The sequence below is a fragment of the Perca fluviatilis genome, chromosome 16 (genome assembly GCF_010015445.1).
Source record: "Perca fluviatilis chromosome 16, GENO_Pfluv_1.0, whole genome shotgun sequence".
Taxonomy (NCBI): Eukaryota; Metazoa; Chordata; class Actinopteri; order Perciformes; family Percidae; genus Perca; species Perca fluviatilis.
In genome coordinates this window covers 18,479,394-18,501,329 of record NC_053127.1, presented here as the reverse complement: position 1 = coordinate 18,501,329, position 21,936 = coordinate 18,479,394, and the positions used below count along the sequence as shown (strand labels likewise).

Below are 21,936 nucleotides of genomic sequence, written 5' to 3'. Positions count from 1 at the left end.
GATTATTACATAAAGAACAATCCAATGCCTGTATCACAGTGTTTATAGCCATGGCTAATTCGCAACACCTGTCCCTAGAAGGGCTTTTAACAGTTAAAATAATAAAGGAGTCAAATTTTTACAGTAAATACAATAAAAGGTCCATAAACCAGTTAACAGAAATACAAATAAGTGTAGTAAATAAACACATTCACTCAAACTCACACAGATGCACACCTCACATACACACATCTATACATTTCATATGGCATGATCACACTGCTGCTGCTGTATGAACCATGCTTTTGATAAAGCATTTTTTTATTTTTTATTTTTTAAAGGTGGACAATTTTGTTAGAGTCTTTATATTTGTAGGAAGCCAGTTCTACAGATTGGCTCCTTTCACAGAAAAAACATTTTGGGCAAAAGAGGTTTTACAAAATGCTAAAAATTTGTAAAATAGGCAATTCAGTATAATTTTTGTGGAGCTGATGGAGAGGTGGGGTCAGCACCTTCTAAAACAGATTTAATGGTTTAATGACAGAAAATTACTAATTGATTGTCTTATGTAATTTCTAAAATAAAAATGCCCAGCATATGTAGGTTCCAGCTTGAGGTGTGTGCATTTTCTTGATCTTATTTACTTATGAAGATAATTACTTGTTTTCTGACATATTGTAGAACAAAACAGTCAATTGATTTGTTGAACAAATTAACTTAAAGATAAATTGATAACGAATAAAATCATTAGTTGCAGCCCTACTGTATATATTGGTGGTTCCCTCAAGAGGCTAATTTGTGAGCTTTTCTTTTGCAGAATGTAAAATAGTGTAATGAACCGTTCCCTGCAGGCAGTGGATGGATCTCGCCATTTTGCCCTCTGTTATTTATTTTCAGAGGAGATCTGTCTCTGTGGGAGATTCTAAACACCTGTAATATACCCAGGGAGCTAATGTCATTAATTTGGCGACTATCTTATTATATCCTAATAGTAAATCCCTGTGGATAATACTCCATGTAATAGTTTGAGTTTATATGTCTCGTTACCCTGGAGCTTCAGTAATCTCTTGAGTAGGTTCTGATATTGTTTTAGGCACAGCACGCTGAGCCAAATGAAATTAATAAGAATTATGAATGTGTGTGTTACAGGAATTTAGAATGCACTTTCTCCAAGGCAGGAGTTAGGATCTCCCTCTTGCTTTCACCTGACCTGAGTGCAGTTTTATTGCATATAAAGATATTATGTCAGAATTGTCTAGTTTTTATTATAAACAGCTAAAGGATCATTGGTGCATACAGACAGAAGGACTTATTTTGGATTTGAATTAAAACAAATTTTAGGGATAAACAGCTGAATATACTTTCAATGTTATTTTTGCCAATTCATTTCTGGCTTATTTATCCATCAAAATACAATATGGAACTTAAAATATATTGTTTTCATAGAATGTTAAAATTGATTAATAGATTTTTGTATCAGTTCATGGACTGAATTTGGTTGTGTTATGACACCTGGGGAATAGAATAAGTGTACATTTTACAACTTCTAAATAAGTGTTTGCTCCATTGATGAAGATTTAATGCAGAGCTGTCCTCTTATGATTCCGATTAGTTTAACAAACAAGTAATACAGTTGCTCAACTAAACTGTTAAAATAATCCAGGTCATGGAAAGTTCCTAACATACCCCCTACCCCTCACCCCACCCTTTCTCTCTTGAGTATCCCCTGCAGTTTGGGACTAAGTCTAACTGTTTTGGATGTGTCGTCAGCTTGCAAGAGCACTGTCAACAAACAACTCATTAACAGCCTCATTAGGCAGAGTTGTTGAAACTTTTAACAGGAGAGTAAAGAACAGTTCAGTTGTTGACTTCTTACTCATGATGACTGTAAGAATCAAACAATCATAATTAAAGTATGAAAAAGCAAAACAAAGACTTTATGAACATATAGTATTTATTAGAGTGGAACCCTCTGGGCCTTCAAGATGTTAAGTAAAGGCCTAAGAAAAAATATGAAAAATAATTTTTGTATTCAAATTATTTATGTATTTATTTTTCTGTTTTTATTCACTGAAATAATATTAATATTGTCTAGATTATTGTTAACTTGGATTTACTTATTTTTGGCAAACAGTGGTTCAATATAATGGTCGGGGAAATAGACCAATCAGAATTTTTGTGATTCCCCCTAGCGAGGCAGGTAGCTGGACTGAATGGCCGTGTAATGCAAGTGAATGGGGACATGCATTTGATAATGACAGGTGTCTTTAGTAGAGCAGATAAGCATAACAATTGTGCATTTTGTGAGAAAAGCATGACATTTCTAACATAGTTAGAGCATACCATAAGGATTATTTTCCGATGTGGAGGGAAGTGAGATTTGACCTCTGAGAGCCATTAGAGGTCAAAACTAAGATGGCCGCCAGTCCCTCAGGTCTAATGTTCAAAAGTGTCTAATTTTGGAACCAAACAGTGTAGAAAAACATTTAAGGTGTCATTTTCAATTACGTTGGGGGTGCCCATTCATTTGGTGATACTTTTGAGATCACCAGAATTTAAGAAAATGCGTTTAATATCCTTATATACTTCACAGACTTTTGCTTATACATTTATTTTACCTTGGACATTGGATTTGAACTATGCAATATGGTGAAACTTCACCTCCAGTTTAACACTATAGAGATAAAACAAAACAATTAAGGATTAGCCAATCATATTGTGATGTGTGTGAGTTGTGGGTGGGATGATTTCCCCAGATCTTCCGGGCATTCGCGTATACCTTCCACATGGGTCCTAGTAGATGACGGCAGTCAGCGAAGAAGTCTGTGTGGCTGGACTTAATTTTCAAGATCGCCTTTCAAGATTGCCTTTTCAGGAAAAACTTGAAATCATCCAGAAAGGCAAACAATCACCCACTTTGCCAGAATTAATGCAAACTAGCAAGAGCTACGAGAGGCATTTTCAAGCTAGCAGCTATGTTACAGTCCCTATCCGCTGTGCTGTTTTGTATTGCTTATATTTCTTTGTTATATTGTGCACTCGTAGAGTGAGAGTGAGAGTGTGAGAGAGAGAGAGAGAGAGAGAGAGAGAGAGAGAGAGAGAGAAAGAAACATTTGTTATGTTTTGCCTATTTGATGAATTTTGCATGATTCTTGCAATTCTTGAGTGGCATCTTCATGGTAGAATGCACTTATTGTAAGCGGCTTCATAAAAAGCTTCAGCTGAAAAATGAAATGTAAAGTAAATTATAGTATTTTAACAGATATTAGTGTGTCGTACAATTCTGCTAACAGCTGTAACTGTTTTTGCATATGACTGTTCAGCTGTGATCTTTGTAAATAATAAGCTACATGTTAAATTACATGACGATGATGATGATAATTTTCATCCCAGAAACCTAAAGGATTCCACAGCAGACACAGTGTTGTTGAGTATGGTGTTGAATTAGCTTAACTATGTGTTAGCAAGCCAAGGCACTTGCAAACATAATACTGCATTGCTTTCTGATTTATCCACATTCCACTATAACACAAGTTGTATACTGTTAAAAGATTTTAGCTTAACATTCAGAAATATAGTAAGCCTAAAACCAGTCTGGATCAGCGGAAGTACATTTCCAGAATAATTGCCTGACCTGGCAATTATCTGTCCCTCCGCTTCCGCTCTCTCTGTGTTGCCGTTCTCAAAATCTCTTCGCTTTGGGAAACAACAAAAAACTTCGAGCTAGCAAGCTACATGCTGAAAATGGCAAAAAGATTTATAAAGAATTTGTTTATTAACTATCTAACTTGGACGTTTTGGGACCGATTCACGGGGATTGCTATGGATGAAGTACACACAGCAATACACTGGTAAGAGCAAATACGTTTAAACATGCATCCAGCTAATTTAAATAACAGTTAACTTCATTTAATATTGTATGTGGCGTTTTCTTTACCGGGATGGAAATGTTCCTTCCTTCTTTGTAGAGCCACTGTCGCTGCGTCCGGAGCTTAGCATCGCCAAAGATGATTGTGATTGGTTTAAAGAAATGCAAACAAACCAAAGCGTTTTTTCTCCTATCCTAGAATGTATGTGTGGAGGGGCCAGACCTTACTCCACAGCGCTGTGGAGATAGGTCTGGCAGTGCGAGACTAGCCTAAAACTGACCAGGGGTGTGAATCAGATCAATCCGGAAATCCGGTTTATCCGACCTGAAAATGAGACTCTCGTAAATCATGCAAATCCGCAAAAAAAAAATTTAGGAGGGGGGGTGTTAAGGTTAGGATAGCCGATTGGTCAGGGGATAAGACCTGAACAAATCAGGTTACGTTACCTTGCATAATGGACGCCGTCTGGCCAATAGTAGTGATTGAAGGGTGGGTCTTGGTGTAGGAATCTTAATTTCAAAGCCGGGAAAAAGAGCTCTACTCAGCGAACACAGATGTGCTGGGCAAGCCATTGGTGGAAGCTAACAGAAGCTAGCTGGCTTAAACTGACAGCTGACCAGTTTGTGATCGGCGGAGACAGGGAGTAGGCTACATGTACTTGAAAGAGTCTGGCAGTCGTGGCAGACGAAGGTCCAGTTGGGAGTTTGGATGGAGAGTCCACTGAAGTCCACTGTGGTCTGAAGGGATAATCCTCGCTAGATCACTAGTTTGCGGTAACAGTTAGTCGGGAGGTTGACAACTAACGTTAGCCAGGTGGAGCTAACCGTTGATCGACGGTGAGTAACGTAGCTACGCTACACAGTCTGGCAGCAGCACAGAGTCCAGAATTGATAAGTCACAGCAGGGGATAGAAAGGTGTTGAATGACCAACACCTCATCTAAAACTTAATTTACTAGAAAACACCAAACACCATCTAAAACTTAATTTACTAGAAAACACAACAAAATATCAATTTCGCGGATTGTGAAGCGGCGATATTCACGTCAGCGTCCTCACGTTCCAACAAAAAATTTTTTAAGTGGTAAATAGCTACATGTTTGAGTATCCTCAATGTATATGGACTTTTAACACTTGTGTTGTCCTCGGGTCAAATTTGACCCTTTTGAAAATGTTTTTTATGTAAAAAATATGGCTTTCAACCAAATTGCAGAACATTATCATGGATGCATGGATATGTTTTATGGGTTCCATACAACGTTATATGCAGGTATAATTAATGATAACTTGCATTGAATTTTGGTTTGTTATATTCAATTTTATATATATATATATATATATATATATATATATATATATATATATATATATATATATATATATATATATATATTTGAAAAGAAAAAACAGTATCCTGACTAAACTTTAACATACACCAGTCTGTGATCCACTCAACATCCTCTGATCTTAACTGTTAGTCAAAATAATTAATAATTTCTGCTTTTTTACTTAAAAAAAATATGTATAATGTCATATAAATTCGGTTTATTGATCATGAATAAAGAAAGCTTTGAAAGCTTTTTTGACAAAAACCTTTAAAAATGTTTTTTGCTAAAAGCGGGCCAGAAAAAAGCACTAAAAAATGAATTTTCAATTTTGACCCGGAAGGACAAGGCAATACAACACAAGGGTTAAACGTGACAATGACTAAGACAAATAGTTTCAAAAACAACTACAGTAAAACATGTGATCATGTGAAATTGTATATATACAATACCTTGGCCACAATTTCTGTAGCTTCCTTTTCAACTAAAACAGTTAATTTTATTATGTGGTGCTAAAGACATTTTTCCTCAGGTATTTGGAGGAACCATCAAAAATCTGTATATTCTCAAATAGTATAGTAGGTCTTAGCCACTATTAGTTGTTTGATGATGACCTGGCCAAAGTAGTTAAGTTTAGTTTTCACAATGATTCATTGTAGGATTATGATATTATTGCAATATGTAAATCCAGATTGACTCTTAATTTAACATATGGTTGGAAGAAGTAAAAATTAATTCAAAACGTTTTAGTTTTTAAAAATTATGACTTTTATTATTGTGTAATGTCAGAAGGACTTCAACTGTTTTGCCAGTAAAATTAACTTTAATGAGTGCATATTGAAATATTACACTGTTGGTTGGCAAAAAATGCATCTCAAAATGCATCAGATTGATGCTTTAAAATATGGAATATTTAAAATTTTCTTCCGGGGGAGCATGCCCCCGGACCCCCCCAGAGGGGTGATATCCTTCTCACCTTTTTCACCTCTGCCCCGTTTTCATGCCTGAACAGTACTATTACACATCTCATAAAGAACGCATGCTGAGGATGCAGGTTGACAGTCTGGCAGATTCATTCAGTAAGCCTTCTAAATGACCACACAGTTAAATGAAAAATGTCTCAAAGAAAAACAAACAGTATATAGCCTTCCTAAAAGGATAGGTTGGGGGGGGAGGGGCTGTCACCGCATCATGGGTGCGCTGTATATTTTCCTGCTTTTTTGTCCTATGCCAATCACACCTATGAACTGACACATGTGATGACAAATGTCATTGGACACGTTAGGCATACTGAGTGTCAGGATCTCATCCTGCTGATGCCTCACGTTTTATTGCCTGTATTACATTTTTGTCTTCCTAAAAGCTCAGTTTTTTAGTTTGGCAGCTTATAAAAACTTTGTTATGGTTCTTTACTCTGTTGTTAGTGCATTCAACCACACCGCAGCTTTGAGGCATTTTTCTGTTGTTTGTTAGACGGAATTGACAAGGAGGCACCTTCACACATTACAAAGTCAAGGTAGAGCGATGAATTGTTTTCTCCATGTGTGGGCAGGACTTAAATGCGCTCTGTCTCTATGGATTGAAAATGTTTTTTTATGCTTACATACAATAGACTCAATGGATCGACTGCCAGAACAGTTAAAGCTTGTCAGAGCTCCATCATCAGAAAGAGAGCTAGAAAGAAGAGCTTACCCCTAACAGAACATAGTGCTGAGGTGGAGTACTGAGTTTTAATCACTAAACACAGAGCTTCAGATGATATATTGTAAATTTGAGATTTTGTTTACAATGGACTTTTTCAACTCCGCTCTTGGAAAAAACAACACTTTTGTGCGTCCTGCATACTTCATAATAAGTGGATTTATTGGCATACCATATATTAAGTATATATATGTCTTTCTCTTTTTTGTTTATCTTGTTTCAGTTCTGGGAAACACAGTTGTAATGGCCGTAATATACTTGGATCATAATCTGAGAACTCCAAAATATGTTGCTGTTTTTAATTTAGCTTTTGTGGACCTGTGTGGTAGTTCTGCTCTGGTGCCAAAGCTTCTTGACATCTTTCTGTTTAACCATCCCTACATCCCCTACAACGACTGCTTGGCATTCCTTTTTTTCTGCTACACCTGCCTTTCTATGCAGTCATTTAATCTGGTTGCACTCTCCTATGACAGACTGATAGCTATCATCTTCCCACTGCACTATCAAGTGAAGGTGACCCACAGGTTTATGCTGTCGTTGATTGCCTCATTCTGGGTCTTTGTTATTATTGTTGTGCTTATTGCAGTTGGCCTTCTTACAAGACTTTCCTTCTGTACGTCTGTGGTTATTAACAGCTATTTCTGTGACCATGGCCAGATATACAGGCTGGCCTGCAATGACACAACTCCCAACTCTGTCATTAGTGTGTTGTTACCGCTTCTTATTCTTTGGCTGCCACTGACATTTATCTTGTTTAGTTATTCATATATTGGCTATGCATTGTCTAAAGTAGCCACAGTTCAGGAAAGAGTAAAGGCCTTTAAAACCTGCACAGCTCATCTTTCATTAGTGACAATTTATTTTCTCCCAATAATAATCACATTTACTATGACTTCAAAAATAGATCCAAATGCCAGGATCATAAACCTTGCTCTGACCTCCGTCTTTCCTCCCATGCTGAACCCAATCATTTATGTTCTGCAGACGCGAGAAATCAAAGAGTCTGTAAAAAAAATATTAAAAATCAGAAAAAAATCCAAAATTACGGTGAAGAAATGAATCCTAAAGTGACCATTTGTGTATCTATTTTAGGCTTTGTGTTTAGGACATTATGTACATTAAAGTAAAACTTGTTGATAAAATTCAAATAAGCAACAGCTATTGTACATACTAGATACTTTTTTTTTGACATCCCACAAATATTAACATTAAATAAATTTATTTCATAAAATTGACATTACAATAATTTATCTTGAAATAAAATAACTATTTTAAAGATAACACAATACCGTAATAACTCCAGTCTACAGTATGACACACCTACAATAAGAGTTTTCTGCTAATTGGTTTAATTTATGCTTATATGCTTGTGTAATGCAAACAAGTTCAAAGTTTGTCTCTGCACATGTCTTGATGGAGTCTGCTGTATATGTATATAGTTTTCATTTTCATCTCTTGGTGCAAAATCCCCCCAAAAAACAGATTTTATTCCTAAAATAAATTATTGTTATTATTATTAAAGAGTTATTGCAATCGAATGGTGTAATATTTTGCTTCTTTATGTTTGTGGATATGTCATATTTAAAAGGAATGAGACCCATTTTGTTTTCTTGTCTGCTTTTTTGTCTGAATTAATCAACTGTGTTTTCTAACTCAGCACTACTTAAACCTCTCCGGTCATTCAGGGACATACCGACTTTTCCTGAAAAACTTTATTGTAAAGCAGCTACAGAAAAAATATTCTTCTGTGGAGCTGAATGCTTGAATTTGAAAATGTTGTGAGATAAACAATGCAGATTTGCTAAAATGTTTGGGCATGTTTATCCAGAGTGAGGTTATCATAGGTCCAATTTTGGCCACTTAAATCAATCGTGAGGCTCTGTCTTTTTTGAATGTCATTGCAACATGCCTTAATCCATATTACTATGGTTTTAAAGAGACCAGACTTTTATAAAACGTTTTCGTTGCTTTTTGTGTCGGTTGTGTTATATGTATGCAGGTATAATGTGATGTGATTAAAGATGTGAAAGAGGCAGCATATCAATAACAATATTGTGGTAGAAAATGACTGAAGTTGCACATGTACATTGCTGAATAACTGCTACAGTTAATCATCTGTCGAATAACTCAAGAGAGGCATAGCGACCTTTGACATCAGAGGAGGTTCAGACTGTCTAGTTGTAAAGATTAGAAGACCTTTGGGGTTTCTCAATTTCTTGAGATATGCTTGTTTTGGTAGCAAATGACAAGATGTAACTAAGAATAGTAATACACGCCCCTCTGTGTCACCTTGTTTTGTTGTATATCTAGCTGAATGACTATAATCTATGCAGCAAATGTGTGGAGTTTTGGCATCCTGGTCCCAGAGCTGTAATAAACTACTTTCTTGTAAGACAACAGAGACTGGCCACAGTTTTTATTTTATTCATTAAAGATTAAGCACAACCCTGTGAGACCCAACAGAGAGGCTCTAGAGTTACCATGGCCTGTAGTGAAAGTCCTGCCAGAGGTATAACTGAAATCAGTAGAAATATGTTCCACTTACAGCCAACCAATGCTCAGGTTAGCTCTGAAGTGTGTCAAATTCTGTTTTCAAAAAGAGGCAAACCAGAATGGAAAGGTTAACATTATTAGCTGATAAAAGTAGGTTATTGATGTGATGGGCCTTAGAACCTGACTTTACTCTCTCATACTGTACATACCGCTCTCATTCATTTTCTTCCAAAACCATAGCTAGAAATTAACTTTAGTAGGCTACTAACTTTTTGATCATATAGACCTAGAGTTAGCTTTTTCAGCAAGGGCTGAATTATAGGACATTTAGAAAATTTGAATTGTGCCACGGGCCAGTAAACGATCTATGTTCTATGGTTTTGGTTAAAAACCAAACAAATCCAACCCAATTTTGACATCCAAGCTACTTCAGACTGCACCTAGCAGTCTCCAAAATACAATTGCTAGCTGGGATTTTAGCTCAGTCTGTCTTTTAAGGATATCACTGATCAAGACAGTAGTCCAGTGTTCAGACCTAATATTTGACAGTTCCTGAACAGTCGCTAATGCTTTCAGCTGTGTGCCTCTGCCTCGCCCAGTAAGTGAGCGCCCAGCAAGCTATGTGCAACAATAGGGGCCTTGGAGCGTTCTTAAATATAAACATAATCAACAAATGCCAACATTGTCATATTCACAAAAATAGCCTTTGATAGATTGTTGTGTATTTTTTTTTTTTGTTACTTATTTTTTATTTTGAATATTCTTCAGATCTCCTGTTACAGCAGTTACTATCACTCGGAAGCAATATCCTTTACAAGGGGTCATAACATTCATACGCTCTTACATACAAGGTCAAGTCCACAGGAGAACATGTCCAGGATTACAAGGAAGAGAAGAAATAAAAAATATTTAACAACATTGAAAATAAGCAACATAAACAGAACAAACATCAACTTAAAACAAAACATGGGTTGTATACAGGTTCACCTGGCAGATATAATCAGAGTTTTAGTTCTAACAGTCCTCCATCACCGTCATTAATGGTGCCCATCTTTCAAGGAAAAGTTCCCTCTGTAGTTTTAACGAATATGTAATTTTTTCCATAGTGTAGATATTTCTTAAAATTGTTAGCCATTCAGCTTGGTTTGGCGGCTCCTTTTTAAGCCATTTTATTGTAATCGTTTTCTTTGCTGCTACGAGTAATATCTGCAATAAATACATCTTCTTCTTACTGTGTGATTGTTGTGTATTTTAACGAACAATTGTGCAACATTGCATTTGTATATTTGAAGACGCTGAGAGAGCAGCTTTACAGTTGTGTTGCTGGTGTGTGCTTTCAAGAGTATTATTTCATATTAAACTGAATTGTAATGTGAGGTAATGGAGTGTAAAAGCATACAAGTTTTAACCTTATATATTAAATTGTGCTCAGTTTTGACGGTTTTCAGTGCGTGTTTTCTTACTTTTAGAGTCGACTAGTTTTATAACTTCCGATTAAACATCTGGGAAATGTTCCACCAAAAAATGTTCCACCATTTTGCAGAGCCAGCATCGCTGTGTCTGGAGCTTAGCGCCACCCAAGACGATTGTCATTGGTTTAAAGAAATGCAAACAACCCAGAGCGTTTTTTCTCCTATCCTGGAATGTATGCATGGTAGAGCCATACCTTACTCCACAGAGCTGTGGAGACAGCTCTGGCAATGCGAGACTACAGTGGGGTTTTAAACCAGTTTGAATGAAAACAGTTGCCTGCTGCGGCCAAAAACGATGCTTTGAAAGCCGGGAAAGTGAACCAAAACAGTAAAGTTGAAACCCATTATAAAGTTCCGTAAAGCTGAGTAGAGTTGTAGATTCAGGTGATCATTTTCTTTATGTTCATCACTATAAGCGGCTCCTTTCACAATGTCATTTGATACATTATTGTTGTAAATATATTGATTAAAGTCACTTCAAACAAAAAAGTAATTGAAAGGTCACTGAAATACTATGTTAAAGATAAAATATGTTATACTGTAGATGATCTACAGATTTGTGCTAAGTAAATGTGAGTCAGTAAGATTAATTGAAATGGGTTTGTCTGATGATCTCATACAAAAGACACGGGAATAGACATTGATCTTATTTGACAGAAAGGCAGAAGACTGCTTCTCTTAGTCAAAACAGGTAAAGCTTGACAGAGTTCTGTCACCAGAAAGAGAGAGAGAGAGAGAGAGAGAGAGAGAGAGAGAGAGAGAGAGAGAGAGCAGCTCATACATAAAACAGCACAGTGCGGATGCTGAAGCACAGAAAAGGACACTTCTCTACATAAATCACTGCGGTGTGGATTTTTCTTTTTTTAATGGAGTTATTCAACTCAGCTCTTGAGAAAAACACCACTTTTGTGCATCCTGCATATTTCATAATAACTGGTTTATCTGGCTTCCCAAATATTAACCATTACTATGTCTTTCTGTTTTTTGTTTTTATTGTCTCAGTGTTGGGAAACACAGTTGTAATGGCCGTAATATACTTGGATCATAATCTGAGAACTCCAAAATATGTTGCAGTTTTTAATTTGGCATTTGTGGACCTGTTTGGTAACTCTGCTTTGGTGCCGAAGCTTCTTGACATCTTTCTGTTGAACCATCCCTACATCCCCTACAACGACTGTTTGACATTCCTTTTTTTCTGCTACACCTGCCTTTCTATGCAGTCATTTAATCTGGTTGCACTCTCCTGTGACAGACTGATAGCTATCATCTTCCCACTGCACTATCAAGTGAAGGTGACCCACAGGTTTATGCTGTCGTTGATTGCCTCATTCTGGGTCTTTGTTATAATTGCTGTACTCATTGCAGTTGGCCTTCTTACAAGACTTTCCTTCTGTAAATCTGTCGTTATTAACAGCTATTTCTGTGACCATGGCCAGATATACAGGCTTGCATGCAATGACCATTTCCCCAATTATATCATTGGCTGTTTGTATCCTGTTCTTATTTTTTGGCTTCCATTCATTTTTATCCTGTTAAGTTACCTATATATTGTCTATACTTTGGCTAAAGTGGCCACAGTACAACAAGGACTCAAGGCCTTTAAAACGTGCATAGCTCATCTCTCATTGGTAGCAATATATTTCATTCCACTGTTAATCACATTTACCCTGATGGAAAAAATACATCCAAATGCCAGGATCATAAACTTGTCTCTGACCTCCGTCTTTCCTCCCATGTTGAACCCAATCATTTATGTTCTGCAGACACAAGAAATCAAAGAGTCTGTGAAAAGGTTATTAAAAATCAGGGGGAAATCCAAAATAACAACACAAAAATTAACCATAATGTGACCATTTGTCTATGCTATATACCATGTATTTTGGTGTTTTCTTTTCCTGTAAATGATCCTTTCTAACATCACACAAATGTTTGTTACATTGTGTTATGTATAAATCTACAAATCTATAAATCAAATAGATCTTTTGTAACAAAAAGTAATAAAATCAAACAATGTAAACTATAATTTTCCTCCCCAAAGGTTTAGTAGAAGCCCAACATGCCAAATGAATGATATTTTTTAGAACATCATAATGAGCATATGAATTACATTTTTCTACTGCTTTCGTGTTGAGTTGGATCTAACATGAAATATTTAAAGGGAGAACTTATTTTCTGAAAGAATTTGTGTGGTGTGTGCATTACAATTTTAATTGTGAAATTCAACTGAAAATGTAGCCAATACTGTTGTCTACAACAGCCAACCCAGCTTACATTTTGTGAAATAACAAAAGGTTTTGTGTAATTATGCCATTGCAAAAAATCTAAACATATACAAATTATATATACTATAATATAGTTATGAACATCTAAAATCAGTGAATAAACTATTTATTGTGACCAAAGAGTTTTTGTCATTTGTTATTAGGGGTGTCGCCGACTAATAATTTTCATAGTCGAATCAGAATTGTTAAGTCTTGACTATAGTCGACTGATTTTCGAATCATGTGGGTGGGGGGCCATGGGGGCAATCTGTTGATATTTATATCATATTAACTTATTGGGAGAAAAAAGGAAAACAAGTAGTTCTATGTAAAATCTTACATTGAGCACCCCCATATAGCCAAAATGGTATGTACGTCGTTTCATAAAGCCCAATTCAAAGTCAGACCAAAGATTTGCGATGAGACAAAACTGTTTTAGAACGTTGCAGGGAAAAGTTGCAGCTGTCAGAACTCAACGAGTGCCGCGAGCACGGTATGTGGTTGAGCGAGCTAGAGAGTAGTTTATATCCACAAAGTTACACCTCTGGGATTGCTCTGGTGCCGCTGGAAATTCTGCCAGATGTCTTTTCGGCCTGGAAAGCTGTGTGGACTAGCCAGACCCTCCTCCGCAGCACTGTATAGGAAGGTCTGGCAATGCGAGACTAGCTAGAGAGTGTCTGAAGAGAGCGAGCATCCTTAGAACAAATCAGGGCATCAGAGAAATAAAACGTTGTTTTTGCCATTTTAGCTCCACTAGAAAAGCAGCTGTAGCAAGCATCTCACTATCACTAACATTATCCACATTCATATTTAGACGCAACAGATGATATACAGCTACAAAAAAAGCCTGCAAGTCGGAAGTTAGAAAGGAAGTACAAAGAGTCGTTGCTATGAAAATGATACACTGCATCGTCTCGTCGCATTGGTGTGAACTGGAAGGTTTCGGAGCGTTACAGACCGGCACGTTGCAAGTAGCTGCAAGTTTCAACTCGTCTCACCACGAATCTTTGGTCTGGACTGGGGCTTTACGCCTCTGAGAAGATTCGACTGTGAGACTGGCAGTCGAATCAGACTCCTTCGATCAAAGCATCGAGTATTGAACTATTCTGGGTCACCCCTACTTGTTATTATGATAAAGTATCCCCTAACATCTGGAAATGATCAAATCTTACAATAGCAATAATCTTGTTTTTTCTTTTCCTTTGTTTGATTGGCCATGCCCTCACTGTGATGGTTCTCCTAAAAAATGTAGGTGATGATGGTATAATAGTTAAGACCAGTTAATGTATACACCTTTTTATCTTGTTTTGTTTAACCTGTATTGGATTTATTTACTGGTTACTGTTGGCTCATTGATTATGCTTCTTTTTTATTATTATTTTTTTAATCATATCAATATCTTATACCTGTTTCTCTCAAACGGTACAGTGTATAATTGTTTCATTCTTATTTGGTGTTTGTATACAAAAAAAGGCTTTCTGAGCTTTCTCTATATAAATACCATATATGTTCCCTAACTAGTCTAAAACAAGACACCTGCTTAGGCTTTCAGCTAAAATTCCAATCAGCAGTGTTTGATAGGCACCAGACTGAACTCTATTCTGTTTTGAATGTGTGGTTAACAGTTTTGGCAGCAGTGTGTTAGCATTTGAACAAAGTGCTGTAAATCTACAGTGTTGTGCACATTGTGGTTAAAGTCATGGGATAAGTGTGTAGAGTTTTGAAAACTGTGTTCAAGCAATGAAAAATTAACTAGAGTTTGGTCCACATGAACTGCTGCTGTGCAGACTGGACTTAGTTTTGCACATGTGACTCCAGTTGTGCCCACTGTCGTTTAGCAATCGAAAAAAACTGTAACCCATACTATCTGATATGTTTCTTTATTTTACAGCTTGGCACTTTAATTTCCCTACACATGATCCTATATTTACTTTGAATAGTCTTTGCTAATATTGCTCTGTGGAGGCAAAAAGTGCAACTGTTTTTAAGGCGGCAGTCACACTACACTTTTGTCTTACATTCACTTCCGTTCAAATCCATGCAGAGGGTCGGAAAATGTAACCACTTACATATGTGCAGAGTTTTTGCAAAGTTAAAGCTTGGTAAAATAATGACTGATAAGTTGATATGATGTAAACAGTCTTAACAAAAAAGGAAATGAAGACCTACAGGCTGAAGATAAAACATGGAGTCTACAATTCTAGTAGGCTTGCACCATCTAGTGGTTTGCACTTGTATTTTACTGGATTCCTTACAGTTGAAATATAAAAACCATAACAGAGGCAGGATGGCTTGCCGTGTCTACTATGTCAGTATTTTAGCATCAACAGCTACATAGCTAACTAGTAATAATTTATATATTCAAATTTGAGTGACTACTTTAAAAGCTAACGAGCTAAACATCAGAAATGTTCTGTATTAAAAGGGCTGTAGAATGGCTAGTGTCAAGATCAAGATGATTGTGATAAGCACAATAAACAAATGATAATGTTTTAGGAAAAACCATAGTAGACCATATAGTGCTGTCACAGAAAAATTATTCTAGTGGGTCCATTTGTGATGCTATCACCAGAGTGGTGGTTAATGACTTTTTATTTTTTTAACAATGTCTTTATTGATTGAATTTGTGTTTACTTACTGTACAAGTAAGTCTACTTACATGACCCAACCCACACCAAAGTTTCTCTCCTAACATCTGTTATACTATAAGAGCTAAAAAAAAAAAAGAAAAGAAATAAAATTACATGACAGTATCACATGTACAGAACAATGGTACCTCTAGCAAAGTCATGATATGCATAAATACAAAAACAAATAAGAGTTGCATGTTTGTTATCACCCTCCAAGACATGCCTCATTCCTTTCCCCTTCTGGGGTTCATCACCTGCCTGAACCTAGGTATCCTGTCCTGCATATTCCCTCTGTAGAAGCTCCCGTGTCTCCCCCCCTTCACAAATTGGTTAAATGGCTTCCAGATTTCCTCATACACCCCCAATTTTTATTTTTTATTTTTATTTTTTTAAATATATACAGTATGTTAATCTCTCCATGGACATACATTGTGCCATATTCTTGATCCAAGCACCAACAGTAGGTGCTTCCTTTTTCTTCCATATGAGAGCTATAGTCCTTTTTGCCTGTAGTATAGCGAAATCAATACATTTATATTGTTGGGGTTTCAGATTTAGATTTGTTGGATACAGGTGCAGCAATATCACCTTAGGGTCAAGTGGAATGTTCAGACAAGATGAGTTTTAATGATCACCTTCCCTAAAGAATGTTTTAATTTTGTCACACTCCCCAAGTTCCTTTAGACTAATTGCATTTAAAACAAAGGTCAGGTATATTACTTTTGTATTATTTAATTGGACAGGATTAAATGTATGTCTGCATCAGCCAATTATATTGGAGTAGCTTTAAATCTTTGTTTCTGAGATGCGTCACAGGTTTTTCTTTCCAATCGTTTTCTGAAATGTCCTCTTTTAAGTCCGTCCTCCATGTTTCCAGTCTGGTTATCGATGTTTCTTTAGAGTCAGATGCAAGCCAGTTATATATTAATAAAATCAAACACCTCTCATTGCAGTTGTTTGTTATAACTTCATCTAAGGTCCCAACTAATTGGTTTTGCATAGAAGAAATGAAGTTCCTCACTTGGAGATATTTAAAAAAAAAAATTCCTTGGAATGTCATATGTTAGAGAGATTTCTTCAATGGTCATTAGAATCCCTTCTTTAAAGAGGTCACCTACTTTACTTATTCCTTTCTTTGCCTGTATCTGGAATCCTGCATCCAGGTTGCCTGGTTTAAATGAAACATTGACCCACACTGGGGGTGGTTAATGACTTTGACTTTAAAGGGGCCGTAGGTAGGATTGCGAAGATCCAGGACTTAGCCAAAACATTTGTCGACAACTTCTCAGTCCCTCCCCCCTTTCTGATAAAGCCCAAAACGGTCTCCTAAGCCCCTCCCCCCACAAGTGAGAATGAATGTGTGCATGAGCAGTGATTGACACGCAGTTAGACACCCCCCCCTGGCCCTGATTGGTGCATCTGAACAGGGAGCGGTGGATTTTTGCAAATCGCACTACACGCTGTAGGTTTAATTACCTGATTCATGTAGTTCTACTAGAACATAGGGTCTGTTTCAGCAAATATGACAAAGTTAGTTTTATAAGTCTCACCTACTGCACCCTTAACAACCAAACCTTTTACTATTTAAAAGTCATCCTAATTAATCTCAGTTGCAATTACTGTAAGTTTAAAAACAATTCAAACTTCAGGAAAATAGGTGGTGTGCATACATATTGTTTTTGTGAAGCTGTTTTCATTGAAAGTGCACCGTCATTGAAAGGGCCACAAGAGAAAAGCCAGTAGTTTTAGCTTGGCTATCTCCCACTCCTTTCAAATGAGAGATGATTTTATTTATTTTCCCCAAAAAAGTTAACATCTTGTTTTGTTAATCAAACTGATTGAAATTCACAAGTAAGCATGTCCTCTTGAACTGAGCACAATAAACAAGTGATAATACAGTTTTAGGAACAACCATAGTAGACCATAGTGCTGTCACAGAATAATAACTGAGTGTCATAAATGGTACAGCTTGCACTGTACACAAAAACCCATTAGAGGGCAGGCACTCATCATATTACCATTCTCTAGTCTATGTCCTCCATTTGCTTAAAGTACAGTGTAATGTGTTGTTATACTATATCTTAATTGTATGAGAGTACAGGCTAAATAAGATATCATCAATCTATTTAATATCAATGTTTACAAGATGTGTAAGAGTTATCTACTGTAGTACATGGTGCCACACTATTCTCAAAGATATACAGTAAACACACAAGGCTATTCTCCCTTTACTATAGGCATGTTGTGAAAATGTCCCTATCTTCAAGTACATAGGACATTATGTTTATTTAAATACCATATTCATTTAAATGTTATAATGCTTGGGGTTAACATATACAGTACAGTATATTGTCAAAACTAGAGAGAATGTGTTATCTGAGATAATCTAATGACCAATATGAGTGTGAATTTTGTGATTTGATTAATATATATATATTTAAAAAAAAACTCAAGTGGTAAATTGCTTCAATAACCACCCTATCATGTGTCAATGATTGCATTTCCATTGCGGAACACGGTTTTGTGGAGATTTTATTTAACTGGTAAACTCCTGTTTAGTGCTCTATTGTTGATGACTGATTGTCTGGACGGACACATATAAGCTTAGAAAATTAATGAAATGTTAGCTGCTAATATTATTTCTAAATTATGAATGCATACATATTGTTTTTGTGAAGCTGTTTTCATTGAATGTCATTGAAAGGGCTACAAGAGAAAAAGCCAGTAGTTTTAGCTAGAGATGGTCCGATACCACTTTTTTGCTTCCCGATACCGATTCCGATACCTGAACTTGCGTATCGGCCGATACCGAGTACCGATCCGATACCAGCGTGTCATATATTTCATTATGTTTTAACATCTGTATACTACTATCTCTGTATGGATGTGATATGATTTCTTTCTTTGTTGTCGGTCTGGCTCAGGTTAAACTCTTTGTGAAACATGAACAAACGCAAACAAGGAATGCCCCAGAACTTTCTTTTATAGTTATAATGAAAAAGAACATAAATAAACTACTTTAACGTAGATTTTCTTTAGGGCTTCATTACGTGGTATCGGATCGGTGCATAAACTCCAGTACTTCCCGATACCGATACCAGCGTTTTAGGCAGTATCGGAGCCGATACCGATACTGGTATCGGTATCAGAACATCTCTAGTTTTAGCTTGGCTATCTCCCACTCCTTTCAAATGAGAGATGCTTTTAATTATTTTTCTTTTTGAACATCTTGTTTTATTAGTCTCTCAAAAAGTAGAGTTGAAACTGATTTGCTGCAGCCATTTAAGGATGATGAGGCAGGAATTTAATCTTTTTAAAAGAAATAGAGCACACAGGCCTTAACTTTGCAGACAATTGATGCATTCAGTCTTCAAAAGGCAAGACAAAAACATGTGAAGTAGTAATTAATATATATAATTTAGGTTTGGCATACTGGGGAAGCTCTTTTTACAGTCAACAATATATTACATTTTGAAATGAGTTGAAATCAGTTCCGGCACTCTGGTTTTCCAAAGTATTTTTTTTCTTCTGCAAAATCAGGTTTTTTTGAGAAAGAGTCCCGGCTCTTGACTTTTTAACCTTCTACACAAACTACCCTCAAAGTCTAATCATATTTTTCTTACCAGTGCAAGGGCTCTGATTTTGATATCTTTGGTTTTCAAAGAATATACAATAGGATTGATGCAGGGTGGGATGCAAGAGGCCAGCGACAGGCTCAGCACCCGCTGGTCTGGGTCAATCCGACCCAGATAAAATCCGACAGTAAAAATGGTAAAGAGAGGAATGTAAAATACAGCAACCAGGATGATATGCTCAACACAAGTGGCCAAAGCTTTCACCCGACTGTCTAAAGATTTCATCCTAAACACGGTCACCAGGATGCTGACATAAGACAGAAGAATAAAAGTAAAGGGTCCTCCAAGGAGCAAAACAGTGAGAAAAGAAGCTGCAGACCAGTGCATTGTGTAATCATTACAGGCGAGTCTAAACACAGGTGCATAGTCACAGAAATAGCTGAACACTCTGACAGAATTGCAAAAAGACAGTTGAGTCATTATAGATGTTGAAAATGTGGTTACTCCCAGAGCAAAAGACCAAGTCAGGCCGACAATACAAGACATGCTCCGCAATGTGTTGATCGAGTTGTGACGCAGAGGGAAACATATTGCAATCAACCTGTCGTAGGCAAGTATAGCGAGTGCACATGACTCCAGAGATATTATAGCATAGTAGACAAACATTTGTAACAGACAGAGGTTGAACGGAATAAAGTTATCCTTAACGAGGAATATCTTTAGCATGCTGGGAATAGTGCACGTGTTTAGGATTACATCAACTACTGCCAGGTTAACCACAGCCAGAAATTTTGGAGTGTGTAAACAATGATTAAAGGCAATTACATAGATCACCAAACTATTGAACAGCACTGTAACCGCATAAACAAATGCTAGAAAGATGAAGTAGACACTGATGAAGGGAAATGTCTCAAATCCGATGATATAGAAGCCTGGAGGATGAATAATGAGAGAGTCATTTAAAACAGTCCTGAGAGAAGACATAGTTGAAGTCCACAGGCTGCGTTGGAGGACGACCACTGCTTAAAAACTTTCCAGTCTAAAGAATAGAGAAATCATGTCATATTGTACATTATACTTCTAAAGAGACTATAAACCACATGTATAATTTACATGCCAGTTCAATAAGCACATTTAAACATAGTGGTATACAGTATAACACATATTTTCAGTAAGATACATATGCTAAAAAATCTGTGAATGTGGCTTACCAGATATTCTCTAAATGATTGTTTAGCAGCAGCTCTATTTGATGCTGCATCCAAAAGCAGTCTGACTTGTGTGGACAGTGGAAGATATACTTTCCTCATTGATCCCTTGAGATAAAACTCACAGCTGTTACTGAGGATGTCATGTAACAATAGCCTATTAATAACCTTGATTTGATCCATAAATAGCAGGATTGTCGCTTACTATGATTAAACTTATTATGCTCAAAACAAACATCTGATTATTGTTTTGGGTGATGATGAGTTTGAGCCTCTTACAACACTCCTTTTAAAAAAGCTGATACGATGTGTCCCAAAATAAATTAAAGTAGGTCAGTTGCCCACATGAGTTTTGGATCATGGACATGATGTTGCAGTAACACTGCGCTGCAATACTTTAATTTTCATAAATATGACAACTTTATAACTTTCTTCGTACAAACTGCTGCATAAATCAGAGTCCAGTCAAATAGCACTATTGTGCCACCCTGATCACAATGACTTCAGTGACCTCTTGTGACAGAATATATAAAAGTATAAGAACTTACAAAATATAAGAACTTACAAAATATAAGAACTTACAAAAGGTTTTGGGAAGAGTGTTTGTACAAAGTGAGTAAACAGCATAGTGTTCCATAAAGGTACATTTACCGTTAAACAGGCCATGGTTTTAGTGGATAGCTGGGTTAGGGTTAGGAAATCATTATGGCATGTCATATCCGTACTGACGAAGATCTATAAAATATATATATATATATATATATATATATATATATATATACAGTGTGTGTGTGTATATGTGTGTGTATGTATACATATATATATATATATATACACACACTTGTAACACTTTCATGATACGCTCAATACAAGTGTAGGAACTTACAAGACATTTTGTGATCAATGTTTGTACAAAGTGAATACACAGTGACACACATGTAATGACTTGTATGTTGCAAAATATTCCCACGAGGGTACATTCATCATTAAACAGGCCATGGTGAGCCAAAACAAAGTAGTTTTAATCGGCCCAGTTTATGATGACATCCCCAGAGTATGCTGGTTAATGACGTTTGCGGTAACAAACAACCCTTTAACTGTTTCAATTTAAGACTAATTAATCTCTTATACACCTATTAACAATTGTAATCATCAAAACTTCAAAGCAAACTTTCTAACCTGCCAAAGGCCAGTCTGACTCAACACTCCACCAACTGTCCTATGTCCTCCTTTTGTTTAATTAGGTGACAAGTCTAAGCTCAACATCCTTATCATACTGACTACATTTATTTTTTGTTCCAAAGTTTGTAATTGTAAACATCACTGACTTCCATTCACAATTTTAATGTAGGTTACCATTGTTGTTGTGGTGTCCCCTTTCTCACAAGTAAAATGTTTACTGAAACAAAAATACTTGCTGCGCTT

At 36.4% G+C, this 21,936-nt stretch overlaps 3 protein-coding genes across 3 annotated transcripts; 2 read left to right on the top strand and 1 right to left on the bottom strand.

Moving 5' to 3' along the window:
* Positions 1-6,956: 6,956 nt before the first annotated feature.
* LOC120543564 (olfactory receptor 1-like) lies at positions 6,957-7,931 on the top strand. The gene has a single exon (XM_039776684.1). It carries the CDS (start codon positions 6,960-6,962, stop codon positions 7,929-7,931), a length of 972 nt encoding a protein of 323 aa, XP_039632618.1. The 5' UTR covers positions 6,957-6,959.
* A 3,729-nt stretch (positions 7,932-11,660) lies between these two features.
* LOC120543563 (olfactory receptor 1-like) lies at positions 11,661-12,687 on the top strand. Its single transcript, XM_039776683.1, has one exon. It carries the CDS (start codon positions 11,704-11,706, stop codon positions 12,685-12,687), a length of 984 nt encoding a protein of 327 aa, XP_039632617.1. The 5' UTR covers positions 11,661-11,703.
* A 1,691-nt stretch (positions 12,688-14,378) lies between these two features.
* Positions 14,379-20,580, bottom strand: LOC120544333 (olfactory receptor 2AT4-like). Its single transcript, XM_039777982.1, has 3 exons — positions 20,515-20,580; positions 19,352-20,342; positions 14,379-14,414 (listed from the first exon to the last, which is right to left on the bottom strand). Exons 2-3 carry the CDS (start codon positions 20,285-20,287, stop codon positions 14,379-14,381), a joined length of 972 nt encoding a protein of 323 aa, XP_039633916.1. The 5' UTR covers positions 20,288-20,342; positions 20,515-20,580.
* Positions 20,581-21,936: the final 1,356 nt, after the last annotated feature.